This window comes from Agelaius tricolor, unplaced genomic scaffold (genome assembly GCF_023055355.1).
Source record: "Agelaius tricolor isolate 1412-34295 unplaced genomic scaffold, bAgeTri1.0.p SCAF_6, whole genome shotgun sequence".
Taxonomy (NCBI): domain Eukaryota; kingdom Metazoa; phylum Chordata; class Aves; order Passeriformes; family Icteridae; genus Agelaius; species Agelaius tricolor.
The window spans coordinates 34,633,151-34,653,303 of NW_027269266.1; the positions used below are offsets into that span (position 1 = coordinate 34,633,151).

General features: G+C 38.5%; 1 protein-coding gene across 7 annotated transcripts in view; it reads right to left on the reverse strand.

The window, feature by feature from the left end:
- Nucleotides 1-3,183: 3,183 nt before the first annotated feature.
- Nucleotides 3,184-20,153, reverse strand: part of SATB1 (SATB homeobox 1) — a 92,035-nt gene continuing 75,065 nt past the window's right edge. For 5 of the 7 annotated variants that reach the window (XM_071429308.1, XM_071429313.1, XM_071429310.1 and 2 more), the window contains 3 exons: nucleotides 7,996-8,199; nucleotides 7,402-7,497; nucleotides 3,184-4,901 (listed from right to left, as the gene is read on the reverse strand). In XM_071429308.1, the coding sequence (XP_071285409.1) occupies nucleotides 4,419-4,901; nucleotides 7,402-7,497; nucleotides 7,996-8,199 (783 nt within the window). In that variant the 3' untranslated portion in view covers nucleotides 3,184-4,418. The remainder of the gene's footprint in view (nucleotides 4,902-7,401; nucleotides 7,498-7,995; nucleotides 8,200-20,153) is intronic. The other 2 variants (XM_071429315.1, XM_071429314.1) reach the window with 2 other exon arrangements.

A 20,153-nucleotide genomic window follows, 5' to 3' on the forward strand; every position in this document is an offset into this window, starting at 1 on the left:
CCAGCAGCAGAGCGGCAGGAAGGCTCCTGTATGAACCTGAAAGCAAACAAACTCACTGCCAAGTAGCACTACTCCTGCTCCAAGGAGGATCACTTATTGCAGTTTGAATTATTAGCTCATTTGTTGTAGTAAAAGAGTGTGTGGACGCAAGGCACTGTGAGGAGACCAACCTAAATTACCTCTGTGTGCAAAAAAAGGCCTGGGAGTATATTTATATCCCTGCTTTGCTATGGGACTGTTATTCAAAGCACAATATAAATCATTATGTAAAAATCAAAATACCTTTGGTCTCTGCAATGTACCTGACTTCAAAGCATGAGTTCAATAAGTTAAGCAGAATTGGTAATACTTGATGTTCTAGTAGAGCCTCTATAATATCTCATTTATACTGCTCTTAACATATGGAGCATTTGCTTTGGCAAATGAACTTAGTAATATTTGGTGCTTTCCCAGCACACAATTAAAGCACCGACTTTGTAAATCATTGCAACAAAATCACCAGTTTGGAGGAACCTTTTGCTTTCTCCATTTACTGCACCTTCTCTACTAAAAGAAAAAAGTGAGTGCAATAATTTACTTTTATACATGGACAGTTTTTGCTGGGTCATCTTATCAATTTACGTCGTTATACAAAACCCAAATCTAAACCCCTGCATTGTAGGGTAGTTATTATAATTACAAGCAACTTGCAGATGTGACTGGGGCTTGAGACTCTCCCCAGGTCACGGACCTCTTGGAATCTGGGGCCTATTTGGGTTTCTTTCAGGGTGGAAAAACACACACTGGGGATTCTAGCATATACACATAAATCTTGTCAGTTAAATATAGAATAATGGGAATCATCAGGGAGTAAAAATACTCCACTTTTTATGGTAAACACCATTACATAAGACATGGTAAATACTTCAGTTTTATAGTAAAAACTAAGTCCTGCCATCCTCTCCCAGCAATCAGTTCCCTCTTTTTTAGGCATTTGGCTTTCTTTGCAGCTTTCAGTCTATTCCCAGTAATATTCCTTCTCCATTCTTCTCTAAGTATACATGCAGTATATAATACTACATATTAAATATATATATATATATGTATATGTATATATGAGTATATAATACTCATTTCATACATTTAGAGAAGTCCTACTCAGTGAGTTTTACTAACAACTTCCCAACTAATATTGGTTTTATGTCTCAATTTTTGTGCTTTGTTACAGTATTCCAGTCTGATTTTTTAATCTTTGCTGAAGTGGAAAAGTGTGTTTGCTCATTTGGGGGTTTTTTTGTTTGGTTTTTGGGGTGGTTTTTTTGGTACGTTTCTACCAGATGGTAAGAAAAAGGAACTTAAGGAACAGAAAAGGACACAAGGTAATTTTCTAGGTAGTCTAACTGGTCCATGAGTCAAGGTGGCATATGCTTGCTGTAGCTGAATTCCTAACAGTATAAATCTCTTGCATTCACAGAAAGCTGGAATCCTTAATACCATATCACCTTTGAAAACACTGCCAAAGATTTAACAAAAATGCTTTTGGTCACATAGGCCAAATTAAAAGACTGTACTTGCAGCCCACCCACAGGGACACAAAAAGGCAACAGTTTGAACTCCTGTGCAGGTAATGTGTGACTGAAAAAGGCTGAACCATTTGGAAGATAACCTCAGCTACAGGAGGAGAAAGAACAACGAAGATAATGGAAAAGAAACAGCTATAATAACCATCTGCAAGCACACATGGCCTCTACTTCAGCACCCATAAAACTTAAAATCATAAAAGAAAAGGAAATTGCTTGCAAAATAGCAAAGACTAAACATTTCTTGCTATGTTTTTGTAGGGTTCCCCTCTTTCAGGTATTTGGAGTGCTGTGTGTACTAGTGTTTAGCGTGGAGAGAGGTACATTCAAGTCTTTCTTTCACTCCCCCTTCTGCCTTGTATCTGCACACACTGTTAGGTACAGAGTGTACCCAAGGGTGCCAGCAGTATTGTCCTGCCCACCAAATCAGCTTGTATTGCCTGGGCCAGGTACCCTGCCCCTCAGCTGTGTATAGGGGTCAGTCCTAGCTCCATCTGCATGGCTGTACACAGCAACAATGCCATGGAAATAAGGGAAGAAATCCAATCATGATCACAGTCACTTCCCTAGACTAGGCTCATTTTTGCCTTTTAGTGACCAGCATAGCTTTGGGCTATCGATAGTTTTATAGCTACTACAAGTCCCTTAAGCGAGAGCATAGTTTTACTGCCTTTTTATTGGAATGCAATGCCAAATTATATAGATGTGTCCCTCCTAAGGCTTATTTCCCTTCCAGAGTGGTACTAAGGCTTTTTCTTTCAACTGGACTGGATCCCAAGCCCAAAGCATGGTGTAGCCCCAACACAGTCCTGGAAGAAGCCAAGAGGTGCCACAGCTGAGAGCTGCTCAATGGACCCACAAAGGACATTGAGACCAAGGACAGCCTGCAGCAGTTTTAAATTTCCTTATGAACTTAATAGAACTAAACCAAGAATTTAGCTAAGAGTCATTTGTGCCTTTGAAATTGATGTTGAGTTTTGTAAACTTTTAGTCATTTCAGGAAGAACTGAGCTGAATCCCCATCCCGAGTCACACTGCATGTGAGAACAACAGTGTGTACTCCATAACTTGTAGCTGCAGACTGGTCTTTAGCCTAGACATGAGCCATGCTCAAATTCAGAGGTCACCAATTGTTATGGCTTTATCAAGAACCTTATTAGTGATCATTAAAAATAATCTTGCTTAGAAGGAGACTGCTATGGGCAAAGCCCATCTTTCCTATTTATTTTATGACTATTAATGTTTTTTTTAATGTTTATACATTAGTGCAAGGAACAGTGTTAGCATAATTCTAGTGTAAAATAAAACCAGCTGTATCCATTATAAGTGCATTACTGCCAGGAACTGTAAATATGTTTATGCCTGATAGCCTTCTGACTCAATAATATCCTGCTATCTCTGTTGGGCAGGCAAGTTTTTAAACCAAGAAAAGACAGGTTATGATTTTCATAACCAAACTGTGTTTCTTTTTGAAGTATGTTATCTAAATTCAAATTTTAAGAAGGTCATTAAAAAAATCTGCCTGTGATTTTAAAGGAGAACAAAGTGGTGGCAAGAAGGTATGATGTGCGCTAAGAACAAGTTATTCCTCCCAGATATACACATACGCAGACAAACCCTGCCATATCATACCATACAAACAATTTTAATTGTGTAGTTACAGTCAATAACCACTCCTAGTCAGAACATTTCTGCATAAAGAAAATTGTGATACACTTATAAAAACAGCCAGCTGTAACAAAATAACTGGTGTTTTCATAGCAATAAACTCATAAAAAAGAAATACACCTTTATACAGAAAATTTATACAGCTGTAGCTTTAAAATTGATTGTAAACCAAAGGAAGACACATTGCAAACATCAATTATTTTCACATTAATTGCATAAGTTTCTAAGGTGATCTATTAGTTTTATTTACCTAAGCTTATTTGCATGATAGTAAAAATTGCATACAACAATAAGAGTGAAGCTTATAGTATGAATTGCTTGGATAACATAGAGCACTTTTTATAGGCAACTGTGTAAAGCACATTTTCTCTATTTAAAACTTTTAAGACACTTTGTTTTACTGCCCATCAAAATACATTTATAAATAGAAAAAAAATCAGTATGGTAACAAGAGAAGCAATATTACATTTAACGGAAACTTCCAAAAAAATTAATTACAACATGATGCTGCAGGATCTACAAATAAATAATGAGGACTAAATCGTGTTTCACATTTTCTTTTTCATTTTCTCTAAAACCATGTAACAATGAGAATGGAAAAAAAAATACAGTGACCTTTATTTCCAAAAGAAAACAAATCTGAATTACGGCAGTGCCATATAATACAAGGCATTTGTTGGCATATGTTATCTTTAAACTGCATTCCACAGTCTATAGTTCTTTTGTAACATACAATAGAACAAGAGTAACAAACTCTTTTTATTTTATTTTTTTAAATAAATGTGATTTTTCAAAGATCAAGTGTGGAGTGCTACAGTAATAATTAAAAAACAAGAACAAAACAGAAACAAAAAAACCAGTAAATCACAAAAGTTGTAATGCTTGTCTGAAGGCTCCAGAATCAAAATCACTGGTATCATGCTTATTGGGTACACTCACAGTGTATCCAGTGAACACAAATTAATATCAAACAATCCTCAACGCTTCATCTGTTGCTGCAAAGCAGTTTGTAAAATAGAGTAAAACATCTAGTGCAGTCTGCATTATCCTTTTTTTCAACTTTTGTGCAAGTTTTGGAAGATTCATTGGCCAAACAATGAATAATAAGGGTTTTTGACACAACGCAAGATGGAATTTTCATTTCATTAGTAAATACCAGCGGCACTGTTGAAAGAAAATAATACTTTTAGATCAGTCTTTCAATTCAGCATTAATCTCTGTGTTCCCTTCTACTGATAACTCTTCTTCTAGTTTAACTGAAAAAAGCGTGTTTGCATTTTTGTCTTGGATGCTGTCTTCTAAATCCTTGAGCAGCTCTTCTTCCTTGTATTCTGCAACATCTACCTCCAAACCAGAATTGTCCTTCAGCTTCCCATGGTGCTTGAGATAATATCGCTGGTTCTGAAAGAACTTGATAATGGTGTACTTGGGCAGGTCAAGCTGAGCGGAGAGAGTCTGGATTGCTTCTTCATCTGGATACAGGCCTACATCTTGTATGAAACTCTGTAGGATCCCTAGGGCCTCCACAGAAATCTTTGTTCGCGGTCGGGGTTTCTGACGATTTTCATCCTCAGATTCAGCTGGTGATGCTACTGTCGGTTGCCTTGGGGGTAGTCTGGGACCTGGCTGTTGTTGCTGTTGCTGCTGCTGTTGTTGCTGTTGCTGCTGCTGCTGCTGCAAGACAAAGAACAGCATTTTTTTGTACATGTATTCTTGCTCCTATTTTGTTCCTGACAAAATCCTGAGGAGGGAGCAGGGGGAAGAAATTGCAGAGCTACAAACAAAGGCTTAGTAAGTTTAAAATAAAGGAAGGGAAAAAAAGAAAGAACAAAAAGAACACCGTAGCTTTGCCAGACCAAAAGCACTGATCATACAACATCGGTGCAGTTTAGCTGACAAATTTTAATGAACATGCTCCACGAGTCAAGTGCAGACAAGACAAAATGCTAAATGACATAGTATAGGATTAACTTGACCAGCTTAGCCAGAACTGTAGCAAGGGCAAAGTGAGAAAAGTGCCAGATGAGGGCAAACGTGCCGGAGCTCTGCCAGCAACGGCAGCTGCTGCCCAAAAACAAGGGCTGCAACTCTCTAGCAATAACTAGACAAACGGGCTGGGGAGTCAGGGGGAAGGAGAGCATTTTATCTCTTTGAGTACAGAAATATCTCACTGCTGATCTGACCTCAGCATGCACTGAAGTCTCGTCAAACTTGAAAACATTACAACAGAATATGCTGGCTGGAAGTGCCTAACGTGGCGCTGACAAACCCAGCCTCAGCAAGGACAAAGGGATCTGGAGGTAGGAAATCTGTGTTTCCCCTTCTGGATCTGACCTCTCCTGCCAGCAGTCTTTGAGCAGGCCTGCACTGCCTGTATCCCAACAAATAAACAGGGAACAGACCTATTTACCTGCCTCTGTGTTTGTGCTGGGGATTATTTAGTTAATATTTATAAAGCACTAAGATGCAAAGCTCTAAATAAGTTGCACTATTATTATTAGAAGGGAACATGCTGCATTCCAAAAACTCAGGCAATAAAAATGAGCCAATATGCACATCAGAAGAATAAGATAAAGCAAATCATGATGTAAATAATTAACAAGAACTTAAAATGAAGTTTTGCAAGCATGGATTCAGAAACATTCTTAAAAGGTGAGGCACTGAGCCCTAGGGATAGAAATGTTTTTCTCATCTACCACCAGAGTACAGTACACTATAAGATCATGTTTAAAATCAAAAGTAAATTTATCAGCTACTGTTTGTGTTGACAATTCTTTTGCTGAACAGCACAGGAAGCACTGGTTAGTAAGATATTTTGGATCAGCAAATTTCTTGTCATATGGTACAAACCACCAGTTATTATTAAAAAACAACCACAGCAAAACAAGCAGTTGCTATCACTGCATTTTATTTCCCTTTGAGAGTCTCCCTTCAACAATTTTTGTCTTTTTGGTAGTGGTTTCCAAGCTTCTAGTAGCAGTTCTTTGAGACCCTAAGAAGCACAAAATGCTGTACAAATGGTAAAAAAACTGGAGGGATTATAATACTGTCCACTTCATAGGGGCTCTTGTGGTTGTGGAGACCTCGCACAGACATCCACAACTGGTTTAGAAGCCACTGCTTTAAGTGATCTTCATATTTTAAGATCTGACACAAATGCCCTGGAACTGGGGCTCCTTCCTCATCCCTGTTCAGGTCCTTGCATGTTTTATGGTCTGTGAGCAGTCCCATTCAAGGCTCCTGTCCTGAAGACATTCAAGACTACTCCCAGTACATTAAATTCTTATAAGACTGGAGGCTTCGTATATACAGTTTGAAAACTTGTGTCTGAGCTACATATTTATGCATCTACAACAATTACCATGTAGAACAGCAGAGACAAAACTCAGGCCCAATCTCCCAATCCTTACTCTTACAAGTCATATTAAGAGATTACAATGCAACTGCTTATGTGAATAATATTTATGAGATCAAACACACAACTTTTATCAACAAGGCAAGAAAATCTAAGTAAGTGGCATAGTGGTTGAATGTTTATACTGTGCATAAGCTTCTCCTTTTATCCCCTTAAGAAGTGATTTTATTAAAAACAATGTACATTTTCAAACAAGTGCTGTTTTATTACTTAATATAGATCTTTCTCTCTCTTTTTGCTAAATCAAACAGCAAGTTTCCAGGCTTTCACAATTATTTTAGTACTTGATATCCTAAGGGATTGTCTTATTCAGTTTGCTTTATCTTTAATATACACTCGTGTTGTTTCTGGCTGCGAGATAACTCTATCCTTCCTAGCTTTGTAAATATTTTTCTGTATAGGTAACACAAGTGATACACAGGGTCTCAGCTGAGGCTGGAAAAGCGTGGGGTAATATCTGCCCTTTAAGAAGGAGCAGTTACAAGGTTGACCTCAGGCCTTTTGTGAGAAGCGATTAAAGAGTCCCCAGCTCAGAGAGACAGCAATCCCCACTGACAACCTGGGCTACACAGCTGAGCACAACAGCCAGCTCCGCTCCCGGCTGGCAGCACCTGTGCCAGCAAAAAAGGGTGTGTGCAGCTCCGGCAGGAGGCCCACTGGGGCTGCCCAGAAGCAGAGGGCAGCTCTTCCAAGCCTCATGGTGCGGGTCTTGCATCCCCTCCTCTCTCTCCCTGACACGGTGCCCTTGTGCCAGCTCACCTGCGGAGCAGCACCCAGCCAAGGTCCAGCGGTCAGCAGGCCTGGTAGGAAAGCGCCTCTATGCTCTCCTTTCCCAAGGGTGGTGGGAGAGGGGCTCTGAAGGAAAAACAAACAAATATTGACTCACCCCAGTCTCAACTGGGATTAAAGTGGGATGAGAAATCCCCTTCACTCCTACCCAGGATGAGCTGCCACTGCTGAGGGTTCTTGCTTGGTTTTCGAACAGCGGCACAACAAGGTCCTCCTGGTCTGCTGGGAAGGAAGAGCCTTGACCAGTGCCGCACACCCCTGCCTTTTGGCCCTGGTGCCTGTCCAGGCAGGCACAGCCAGCACGGGGCTGAGCTCGCCCTGCCCGCACACAGCTGCCTCTGCACTACCACCACACACGTTAGCAAACACCAGTGAACCGGAACAAGAACTGTGGGTGGTCGCACGGTCTCCTTTGAACTGTGGTGGTGGATGGCAGCGCGCTCTTATCTTACACCGGGAGACCTGCGTTCAGCCTGACCAGGAGGGAAGAAACACGAATTTCCTTTGCTCCGTTTAAAGCTTTATTTACTTAGCGCTCTGCGGGATTGGCCAAGGTAAACTAACCTGAATCTGTTCTGCTGGCACATGGATAATGTGGGAAGGCCTGTCACCATGGTGATGAACTGCATTGCTTTCTTGTTCATAAATGGCATCGCGTTCAGGCTGAGGAAGACTGAGGAACCTTCGGATCATGGAGAGATTCTCCCAGAGGGTCCTGTTTTCTGGTGATGGATCTTCTTTCCAACGTAACAGCTCACAGAGCCACCCCTTGAAGACAAAACCAGCAAAACATTAGGTATTTTTTTCATCACACTGCAAGGGGCAAAATGAGGGTGAAACGTGTACTTTAGAGGTGCTGCATTCTCTCATCCTCTCACCTGATCAAAAGGGCTTTCACTGCACAGGCTGGGCTTAAAGCAAACACCAATGCACTGAGAGGCTGCCCAGCCATTTCACAGACCCTTGCCAACCATAGGCATTTTGGAAAGCATCTTCCCCTTGGTCTCACACCACAGTGCCGCTATTTGTTTGCTTGACTGTAGGGCTGCCTAACGTAAACCACAGCAGTAGACGAACTCCCTATCATCTCTTCAAAAGACAGGAATCCTATGACTAGATGCAGTCAAGCGATAACTTCTTAATTTTTGCTACAAGAAGAGGTTTCTCTGCAGGTGAACTTATTTCAAGTGATACAGAAATGTTTCCAGATTGTCCTCATAGACCCAGAAAAAAATCAGTCTCTCAGTTTTACGTACAGGATTATTAGGGGTTGGGGGGAAGGAAGATGTGCTCTAGCTTCTGATACACCCTTTATACATTTCCACATCAAGGACAGAAAGGTGCCTATGAGTCTTTGGGGTACATAATATGAAGTCAGCTACAGAATCCCCTGCAAGAACTGAAGCAGTTGCTAGTTTGCTTCTGAAAGAGACATAGGAGTTTATCACAAAAATTTAATGTTTCTTTACATCTTAAAATTTAATTGAGGATTTTTTTCTCAATTGTGCACTGGTAGTTCTAAAAGAGGAATGCAAACCCTCTAGCTAGGACAGTGTACATCAGCAGAAATTTTCTAGTATATTAAAATTTAGGAACAAAATATTACATGTATAAAACATGCATATTTCCTTTATTTTAGCTTCAAGGGTCTGTTTTCAAAAATAGGTCCATGCAGTTTTATTTCTTAATGCTGTAGGAAAGATAATGTGACATTTTATTGAATCAACAAATAATATAAACGTACAGAAGCTTTTAGGTCCTTTTTATATGTACCAGTAGTGGATTAATGGTTTATCCAGAATGGTTTACTAACACATACAATAGACTCATAGATATGATATAGATATGTATTTTCTTGAAGATACTCATATCTTTAGCTAATAGTTAATAAATGCAGTGTAAAAATATTCCCACAACAGGAAGACTCAAAGTAAACAAATAATGTTAATGCATTCATATTGTATATGAAAATATTTAGTGAGGTGTGTATAAAAATTGGAAGTATATTTGCTTGGATATAAGTGAAAAACTGAACAAATGACACAGAAGAAAATGCCCCCAAGAAACCATCAAAATGACAAATGTTATAGAGATGGTGGTAGCAGAGCTGAAAAAGCAAAAATTTAAATGGGGCCAAAATCTGCCAGGTACTCATGAGGTGTGCGAGGGAGGGAGTGGAGACAGGGGAGAGCAGGGGCAGCAAAGGGCTCCCCCACACCCTAGGGATGGAGCACACCCCATTCCTTGACTAAGTGGGGATGCTGGGTATTGCCCCAGGGTTTAGCAAGACGACTTGGAAATGTGGCCAAATGCTTCACACAGAGCACAGACACTCAGCCTGTCCTGGCTGGAATTGTATGGCATGTTTTCAAAACAGTAGCAAGGGTCTCTGGAATCTCACTGGAATGTATTAGCAGGGCGAGCTCTCCCAGCCCCTAACAAAAACAGCATGTTGCTCGTGGCTCTCTGCTCACCTTGCATCCACGGGGATACTGAGTGCTGGATTATGCTCAGCAGCAGTATTCCTTTATTGCAGTAAGTTAAAAGTGGTGCACTCAGAAAGCAGAGGCAGCTTCTTGGGGACGGAGGAGAGATGATGATGAAGATAAACCAATCTTGATCTTTTAACTGAAGATCTTTTAACAGTTACAAACTTCTAAATTAAAGAACCCCAAAGCCACAAACCATCCCATGCCAAAGAGTAAACATTGTCCCTTGGTTGTCTGGAATCTGCACTGCTTTACACTGAAACTGTTGGCTTTCTTTCTAAAGTGGTGAAACAAAGAGCAGAGCTGTCTATCACGACAGTTTGGTGGAAGTAAAAAAAAAAAAAAAAAGACAAGACAACCCATGTCCACCCATGCCGCCCCTCCAAGGCATACACACAGGCTGGAAAAGAAGTGCACCATGCATTTAGAAGCTGCAAATGTTTTGTCTGCTGACCACGGGAATCACAGGGTTTGTTTTTTCTTAAAATTGCAGTAGAAACCCTTTATAATTAAAAAAATCCAGTAGAAAAAATAATTCCTAGGCAATAACATTTTCTGTTGATGAAACATATTTCACAACAGTTTTTGATAACTAATAAAAACCTTCTGTCCTTACTGTCTTTTCTGTTTCTGTATTTACTAGGTCAGACCTTATTTTTATTAACTACTGATAGCTAACATTGTATTTCCAACGGTTTTCTCTCAATTTTTGCACTGAAATAAATCTTCTAATGCCTTATCTAAAATTATTTGATGAATTGTAACCTGAAACATGTCTCTCCTAGCCTTTCAGGGATTTTGAGATAATGAAGACAGATACTTCTGACAGGGTACACAGAAAAGAATACTGTTCTACCAAAATGTCTCTATTCCACTTGGCACATTTTTAAAGAAGTAGACACATTCTAATGAAACATTTAATGGAAAACATGGAAACAAACAACTGAATTCTTTTACAATTACAAGGATAGAAAAAAATTTTTAGTCTTCATAGTTTATTTCTGTACATATTTATGAAAGCTGATCCCACCAATGTTCTCAGATAAGATAGTGGATGGACAGCAAGAGAGGCTATAGGGGCTGAGTGTTAAGAGAGTATGAACTTTATCCCAATATGCTTCCTTTTGGTTCAAGACAAACAATTAAAAATAGAAATATTTAATTTAGTTTCTGCTTCAGAATTCTGTACATGAAATAAAGCTCATTCATAAAAGTCACCAACATGAGAAAGTATGAAATTTTTTTCCAAAATTTTTCCAAAATTTTGGAAAAAAAATAATCCAGACTTTTCTAATGGTTAATTTAAGTTCTGTAAAATTTATAAGTTCTGTTTCCATTTGATCTAAAAAAGGTATGAAGTGCTGCAGATAATGCAGCTGAATTTACAAGTGAATGTAACAGGGCTGGTTTTTCTCCTTTCATACTTTTTTAAGTCTGGAGCGATTTCTGCCTAGTTTCCTTTTTTTTTGTCTTTATAGTTTTACAGGAAGTGGAAATGACCACAAAATAATAAGGAAATATTTATAAATCAGATTAGATCACAACCGGTTTATACAGCATATAGAGTACATTGTTAAGAAAACAGCATTAAAATAATGAAGTTGATGCATTTATGCAGAAAGGCAAACCCCCCAAAAACTCTGCAATGACATTGGGAACAACCTTAATTTTAAAACAGAGTAAATTTGCCAGGCAACATTACACTGAATATAAAGAGAGTACAAAGCAAAATATAAACATTAGCCACATGTAAATATGTTTGGAGAACTTTCAGGATGTTACTACTTTTCAAACTGACAAAGTTTAATTTGACACCTTCTGTTCTAAAACCTTTGTTTCTATTCAAAATCACGCCTTTAGCTGCTATCAATCACTATGCTCTCCCTATTACTTAAAATACTGGCATGGGCCCTGGATAAGCTGAAAATGCCATGCAGATGAATTCTGAGATAATATGTTCAAACCTGTTATATACAACACAAATCCTGTAAAGTTATGTATTGTAAACCTACATTTATTGGGAACTAAAAGTCTTAAATCCATCTGCTACAAAGAAAATACTGTTATGCACTTTCAAGTAACCAAGTACCATCTGCAAAGGTCTTGCTACAGTAAGCAAGAAAATGGTGAAAAAAAAAGATGCTAAACCTAAGATATTTAAAATAAATAAGAGTCTTCTGTCTGGTTTTCTGATAGGGATTTAGTAAAGAAACACAAGACATTAGAGGAAAAAAAACCTGTGAAAGCCGAACTGCCAAACTATTGCAGGAAAAGCGCAAAGAGGATAACTGCCAAAACTTAGGCTCTGTAATACCCATGAGCATGCTTATTTTAAAGAAAGCATCAATGCATTTTATCCATATTATCCAAATTCTATTCTTTTCAGTTAGACCTCTGCTATGCTTAAATAAAAGAAACTGTGTATTTTGAATATTTTGTTATTCAAATAACTCTGTTATTTGAATATTTTCACACAGAGTTTCTAACAAAATATTCTTCCATTCTTTATTATTGAAAGGAAAAAGAAATCTATACCTAAAGTATAAATATCTAGCCTAATTACATCAAATAGGGATAGCATTACGATCATGAAAAATGTTCTCTGGCCAAAGCTTTCCAGATCAGCAACAAACACACCTAGTCTGAAAAGGGAAGACTACAAAGTGAAGCAATTGAACTTGTTTGGGTAATTTGTTACATTGATAATAATTTGCCAAATGATGAATATTTCTTACAGAATAACAATGACTTCAGCATTTCTTAGAAAGGGTTTAGCTTAAATCTAGAAAGGGAAAACATTTTAGAGGATCAATGCTAAGACATGCTCAGGTTTTTTTGGTTATAGTATATTTAAGATTATTTTGTATCATTCTCTGGGGCGTATAGTATAATAAAAATATATGGTGCTAAAAGAAATCAATCTAAATAGGGAGGTATTTGATACCAACATTTTAGCAGAAAGTGTGAATTGCATTTCAGCATCTACCATGAACAAAGAGTAAGTACATAATCCATTTAACAGTACTTCTAACTAAAAAAAATTGAGTATTGTAGACTAAACTAAAGTAGGCATTTTGAATGAGCACATTTTCAGCAACTAACTAGAAAGCTAGCAATTTATCATTCAACAAATAATTTTCTACTTTTAAAAGAATCTGTAAGTGTTACTTATGCTAATGAAGACTGTTTTTAATCTGCCCACAAACATGCTAATAGAGGGCAATTTTTATTATTTACAATGCTGAAGGCACTCCAGTTTATAGAACGCAGATATGAAATTACACTTGGTAAAATGGGCTCTTAATTGTCTGAGCAATCCAAATCCTTCACCTTTAACAGGAAAGCTTATAGACAAAACAAAGGAAAAGAACTCAGGGACTAAACTTTAAATATTGACTTTTTCCCCTTCAAAAGCCATCCAACTTGCTTTACAATCTCATTATTGTTCCAAACGGCTGCACTCATCTTAGATACTTCTATTTCTTTACTCAACAGACTCCACATGTACAAGGGAAGAAAAAGGGTCAACACAACCACTACCATATATGCATATAGTATTAGTCTTTAGTATTAAACTTGTAAGCTGCACATTGCACAGAAAGGTTGCTTTTGGAAAAGTCATAATACTTTGAGTGAGATACATAATCGTAGCAAAGGAGTACTGAAAGCATTTTAAATTATTTACTAGGTTAAAAGGGTGAAATGGTACTTTAAATACATCAAATTTCATCATCTGGGCCATTTTTTGGTGGCAAAGTGGTATTGATCTTTCCAAATGCTTAAAATTAACTATTTCCAGAAGGTCATTATTTGATTAAAGGCATTAAAGTTGAGGGCAAGAAATGATGCACTTTGTCTTCTTTCCCATTCAAATAATCGTGTAATTTAATCAGAACTATCCCTTCATGTCCTGTAATAAAAATGTTTGTCTTAAGATATTGTTCTTTACCTAACATATTAACCTTTAAATGTTATGAAGTTCTTAAGAATAATCTCTGCTTAGAGAAGATTCTTCCATAATGCAATGAAAGGATCTCCAGCATTTAAATTGATAAGGCCAAATTTCCCCTACACATTGATTGGAAAATGCATTAAACCCTTCAACTGAGATTTCTCAGTGTTGAACAGGATCAAAAATTCAGGGAGTTCTGAATCAGTGAACTCATGCATATGGCATTGAGAAGCAAAAATAAGCAAATGTCACTTCAGCACAAACAAATATGACCAATAAATAACAATGGACACTGCTTATTTTCTCTGTGTAATGCTGTTCGTGCTACATTTACATTATCTGAAAAAACAGAACAGGGAAAACAGGGAACACCCCACTGCAGGGTAAGAACAGAGCATTTAATTCAGAATTCATTTTCATGCTAAGATCCCTTATATCTGACTTCTTTCTGTGTGAAATACCTGTGGGTTCAGACGTGGGAACAAGCCTACATGACAAGAGCAGTCCTTTTTACCCTTAGATGTTATTCCGGAATTTCCTGCTGCAGGAAAATTTGTTCTGACTGCAGGTTTATCTTTCCTAAAATACATAAAGTGTCCTGGCTAGCTCCTATGCAAAGCTGAATAGACTTAAGTGCTTCACAGAAGAACTGTAGTCTATTAAAAGAAAAGCCACTGGGTATTTTTATAAAGAACTGGGAAAACTAATAACTTACCGGACTTAGCAATTTTTGATACTGAACAAAACATTTCTTAGAGTTTATTTTAACTAATTTTTCAGGAAATTTTAAGCACTGATTTCCTTCTGTGAGGCATATAGTTTTGACTAATTTTAAATTGGCAGTGAATATTCAATACTTTGGGATTTTCCTATTTTTCTAAGAAAATTGTGCATCTTGAACTTAGGAAGCAAAATTTCATTTTCAGCTGGTTCCAGAAGATGAGTAGAGATACCAGAATATGAATTCTCTTCTTGATATGTGGCCTAAAGTGATAATAAATGTACCCAGAACAATGGTTGCATTAGTATTTTATTTACACTAATCAGCCTTAAGTTCCAGGCTTTGCCTTTGAGCATTGTCCTAAATTAGAGAAAGTTTGAAACCTGAATCTGTCCTTTATCTCTAGATATTCCTGGTTCATCTATTTTACTGGCTTTCATTACTAGAATGTTGAAAAGGGAAGCCAGATGTGGATTTTAAGTAAATTTGTATCTGCCATCCTCATAGATGAGATTTGAAACTGAAAACCCCACAACCTCTTACAGCTTTTCAGAAGAAAGGTAAACTTCACTGGCAGAAAAAAACTTCCTTTGAAAAGTACTGAGATAGATTATGCCATTCCTTAACTTTCTTATCCAGCCTATTATTCAGCTACACCATCTGTCTGCATGGTACCTCCACCTTTTGTCTGTGTGGTTAAAAACAAATGACCAAATACCTAGAAGTGGTACGCAAATTTTCAGTGAAGTTTTAGGGGAAAAGGTTTCCTAGTGTCTCTTCATCCCTCTGCATTTTCCTCTCCCTAGCTGCAGCATTTCAAAGTTAAATACATATTTCTATTCTTGTAAACATCCAAACAAATAAATAGGAAAGGAAAACTTGCTAAAGCAACCTCTAGAAATCAATGACAAGCATCCAACAAGTACAGAAGCAAAATGACATGGAGAGCTGTTGCGCTGCTCCCACAGCCTTGTCTGTCTTACCACACCTCTGTTTCTACACAGAGCCATGGTGAGTGGCCAAAAGCCAGTGCTTGCAAAAAACTACCTAGATTAAGGTCTGAGGCTGTATCAAAACTGGTCCATGTGTCCCCTGTGTATGAGCACTGCAGACACCACCAGCTCATGGACAGAAAAAACCTGACCTGTAACTCTAAACCTGACTGAAAACATAAGTATCATTACTTTTTAGTTGAGTACAGAGGAAATTCAATAATCTAAATGAAGGGCTTCTCCCAAGCTTGGTTTCTTTGCTCTCAGCTTCCTTCACGTTTTCTTTTCCCTGTTCAAAAGTATCTTTTTTACAGCATTGCCTTCAATTACCTAGCAATGCTAGATAGGTACGAGCCCTCACCAAAACCACAATGTATATAACTTTGAAAATCTTATATAAAATGCAACTACATTCATATGAAAAAAGAGAAAAAAAGTAATAGATGCAAAAAATAATGGGTGCAGCTTTACTCTGCCTTCCTGTCCTCCAGATCCTTCCTCTTTTCACACATACCTGAGTCAATTGGTATTGTAACTGTGAGAGAACATCTGACAAAAATGGACTTAACAATAATAAAAATAACATAGAAAGAAAAACCACCTGCTAATTATTAAATAAGCCAGTCTTAGTCTGGTACATTGCTTTTTATAGTACAGTCATATAAAATGGGTCAATGGGTTTCACAGAGGGTGACTGATAATATATATCAGCCCTTTATCTTTTATTTAAGCAGAAAGAAGTACTGATTTCACTGCAATATCAATGTGTCCCTTGAAAGTAAATACAACCCTAAATTCAACCACGACCCTTAACAGCCCACATTTATTTTTTCTTAAACATGCAATCAATTTTGTATGGCAGCTATATCTGCAGTTTAGTTAGAGAAGAGTCTTTAATAGAAAGAGCCTGGCAATTTTAAAAATCTTTTTTACTACTATCAATTTACAATGAACAGCAAATGTTTATTATTACATTGCTTTAAGAGATTTAAAATTTGCTTTGGGGGAAAAGACCTCCAGTAAGAGCCATTGGGCCAAGGTGCCACTTTTGTAATTACTTATATGTTAACCCATCATCTTGTTATATATATTTTTTAAAAAATATTATAATTTCCCAGATGGAGCAATTTAATTTCATGGCTTCTTGTCACATGTTTTTTTCTTTCCAGAATTCATTTTGGATCAGGGGAAGATCTACCACACATTGAGGAATCACAGGCTCACAGATATTTGGACTTCATTGTAAATGCAGTTCAGCTGACAAGATATTCCAACAAGTGACATCATTCCAAAACAGACACAGCTCAAATCCATTCTCAGACATCCCTTCAAATTTTCACAGCCTAACTAAAAGCTTTCATATAGACTTGAATTAGACATTTAAATATCCTGAGAAAATGTCTCATCTCTTGCAGTTAAGCTGGATTCTGTGGCTCTCAGTTTCACAGCGAAGAACACTTAATGCCCCGATAAAGCCAAGGGTGAGGGGAGTCTTAACAAAATTGAAAAGAAACTTTTCTCTTACTTTCCTCCAGATTTTGTTAACCACAGCAACAGTCAGAAAATTAATAATGTTCATTATCTCAAAGCAGTTAAAAAAAAAAAAAATCTTTAAAATCCACACCTGTGAGAGTTCAATGCCTCCCAGCAAATGAGACAGGAGCAGCCAGAAGCACATATCTTGCCCATGGAAAAAGAAAGGCAGTGAAATCCTCAGAAAGCTAAAATACCCTTACTTGGAGTACAATTGCTTGCGGCAGAAACTTAAAATAATAGGAAAGCTGGATCAAAAGGGAAGCTGGAGAGATCAGGTTTCTCTCTCCTGGGTGGGAACTAACACAAGAGCGCTTCCAGGTAGTTTGCCATCAGGATGAGGTCAAGAACAGCCACAAGGGAAAAGTTCCTAGAGAGAGCAGCTCTCAGTGTTACAATTTTCCTAACTGGCCAAAAAGAGCACCAGCCCAGCTGAGTCCCAGTGCCAGCTGTGTTTACAGACAGCAGTTTCAGCAGTACCTTCTGCCCTTAAGTCACGGACTGCAGGGAGCAGCACGTGTCTTCCTGCCCTGAGCCCTCCCATCCTGTTCCTCAGGTGAAATAGATCAATCCTTTTAGGCTCTCTCTTTATATAAAATAAGAGTAGCAAATGATTTACTGGAGATGAAGCAAACTGGCTCCCTTAAAGCAAAAAATATAAAGAAACTAATTCAAGCCTTTCATAGTTTTTTGGGTTTTTTTAATAACTGGTCTTACATAAAGAGTGGAAACTTCCTGTATCAGTAGAGCTTTCTCTTGCATGCTATAGGTACTAAAGATGCTAAGCACCAGGCCTAGCAAAATAACCAGTCACCTGAGTCAACCCACAGATATTAACTGATATGTGTGCCATTCTTGATAAGTTGGGGTCCAAAACTTCAGGGAATTCTGCTAAGGACTTCTCAGTCCAAACATCTTTGCTTTACAAAGATTCTGAAAACTATATTTACATGCTTCTAAAATTCCATCCTGAAGTAAGGGAACATAACACTGCACAGGAATAAAAATGAGATGCCCCCCGAATAACAATGTGCTTTCAGACAGAATCTGGCAGATTTGAAATTAGATAAATATTTGCAAATCGGAAATTTCCCCACTTAGCTAGCTGCATGCCTGCTCTAGCCTATTCAATAGATGCCAACAGTTCAGGCTAACACATAACCGAAAATCTGAAGTTTGACTTAGAGGTTAAATTTGAACAAAATAAAAAAAATGGATGCAATGAGAAATTATTAGGAGCAGTAAAATAAAAATTTATCTGGAACAAAATATCATCTCCTTTCTCACCTTGCATCTAGCAATCCTGCAACATTCTTTCAGGTGTAATGTGTTTTGAATTACACAGTTTAGGGGAGAAAACACACATCTGTTATTTTTTACTCCTGCCTTTGCCCAGCAGCCCTTCACCTGATTTGTAATTGGTCACTCCTTTAACAAATTACTTCTCAGACTGTTACTGTATATTTGTGCTTGCATAAGATGCCTTTATTCGTTGCAGTTACATATTTAGCAGCTCGGTTTTTCAGCGGGAATTCTACCCTGTCATTTCCTGTTTAGTTACGGGTTGAGCTCGCTTTTGTTTTCCGTGCTGTTTACTTGGTACCCCGCTTCCCCCACAGCCGGGAACCACAGGCTGCTCACTGACTCCTCAGCCTCCTCCTCGCCTCTGCCACCACAGCTCTGTTTGCTTTTATGCCCCTAGTTAACTCTCATACAGCTCACTCAAACTTTCTCCCTTTTTATTAATAGTTAAAACACTGATATCCTCAATCTTCAAAAACCTCCTGAATCAGTGATCTGCTCACAGAAGGCACAAGAGAGAGAAATCAAGAATATGGTTTTTTCCCTGGCTAAATCCGTGTCACCATGCAGAGAATGGGAACAATGCTCCACCCTAAAAGCCAGCAGTGCTGGTGACCAGTCCAGCAAAGGCCAAAGGCATGGAGTGCCCACACTGGGTCCCACACACAAAGGAATATGTGTACAAAATCATGGTGTGTGGGGGGATGTGCCTGGGGTGGGATTCCAGCAGGCAGGGGACAGGGGTAGGACAAGATAAAGAGCCAGATGGAGCAAGAGTGGGTGGTGAGGGTGTTTAAGGGATGGGAAGGGGTGGGAAAAGTCCAAGGAGAACTAAGAGAAGAGCCATACTGAGAGGAATAAGAGAAGATGGTGAGATAAAAACAAAACAGAAGGTGAGGGTATAGAATGCAGGAAGAGAGATTAAGAAAATCCATCCTGCCAGAAACAGCACCTCTTGTCAGGCAGACAGCAGGTGCTGCCTGGGGAAGAGCTGATTCACACATCTGGAGTGTAGGAACCAGAACACCTCTACCTAAGAGAGAAAAACTAAAAATAAAAGACTCAGAGGAGGTGGCAGAGGGTGCCATACTTTCTTCTTTTGGCAATCCAGTGCTTTCCAACTGCATATTTTTTGAACAGCTTTCTGGAGAAATGAGTGCTGTATTTCCAGATCTTTGCAAGAATCTTGACAGTTCATTTCAGCATTGCCTCGTCCAATATGAGCCCTTCCTGTCCTCCTCTTCATCTTACTTCAGACTTATTTTTCTGATATCTGCACCCACAGCACTTCCAGGGATTTGGCTGCTCCTCCAGAATAAGATTTTCACTCTTTTTGGGGCCTGCATGGATCCTGGGGGAGTCACTAATGGAGATGGCACTGCCATGCAGTGAGGGACACTGATGGAAGGGAGGGACACCTGCACCGACCAACTCAGCTCTGGGAAACCAGTAATGCAGTCAGAAATGCAGTCAGTAGCTGCTGCCCAAATGGTACGAGCATGAGCCCTGCAGCAGCCAGGGGAGCCATCTACATAGCTAAATTTTCTGCTACAAACTGCACCTTCAGTGGCTTTCAAAACCTGTCCTGTTCACTTTCTTGTGACTGACTTCAAACACTGAGTCTTAGCTCCCTGACTCTTGCACTTTCAATATTGCCACTGCATCAGAAATCACTGCCAATGGATAAAACAACCTCTTAGTAAAGCTCCTTTTTTTTTTTTTTTTAACCTCCC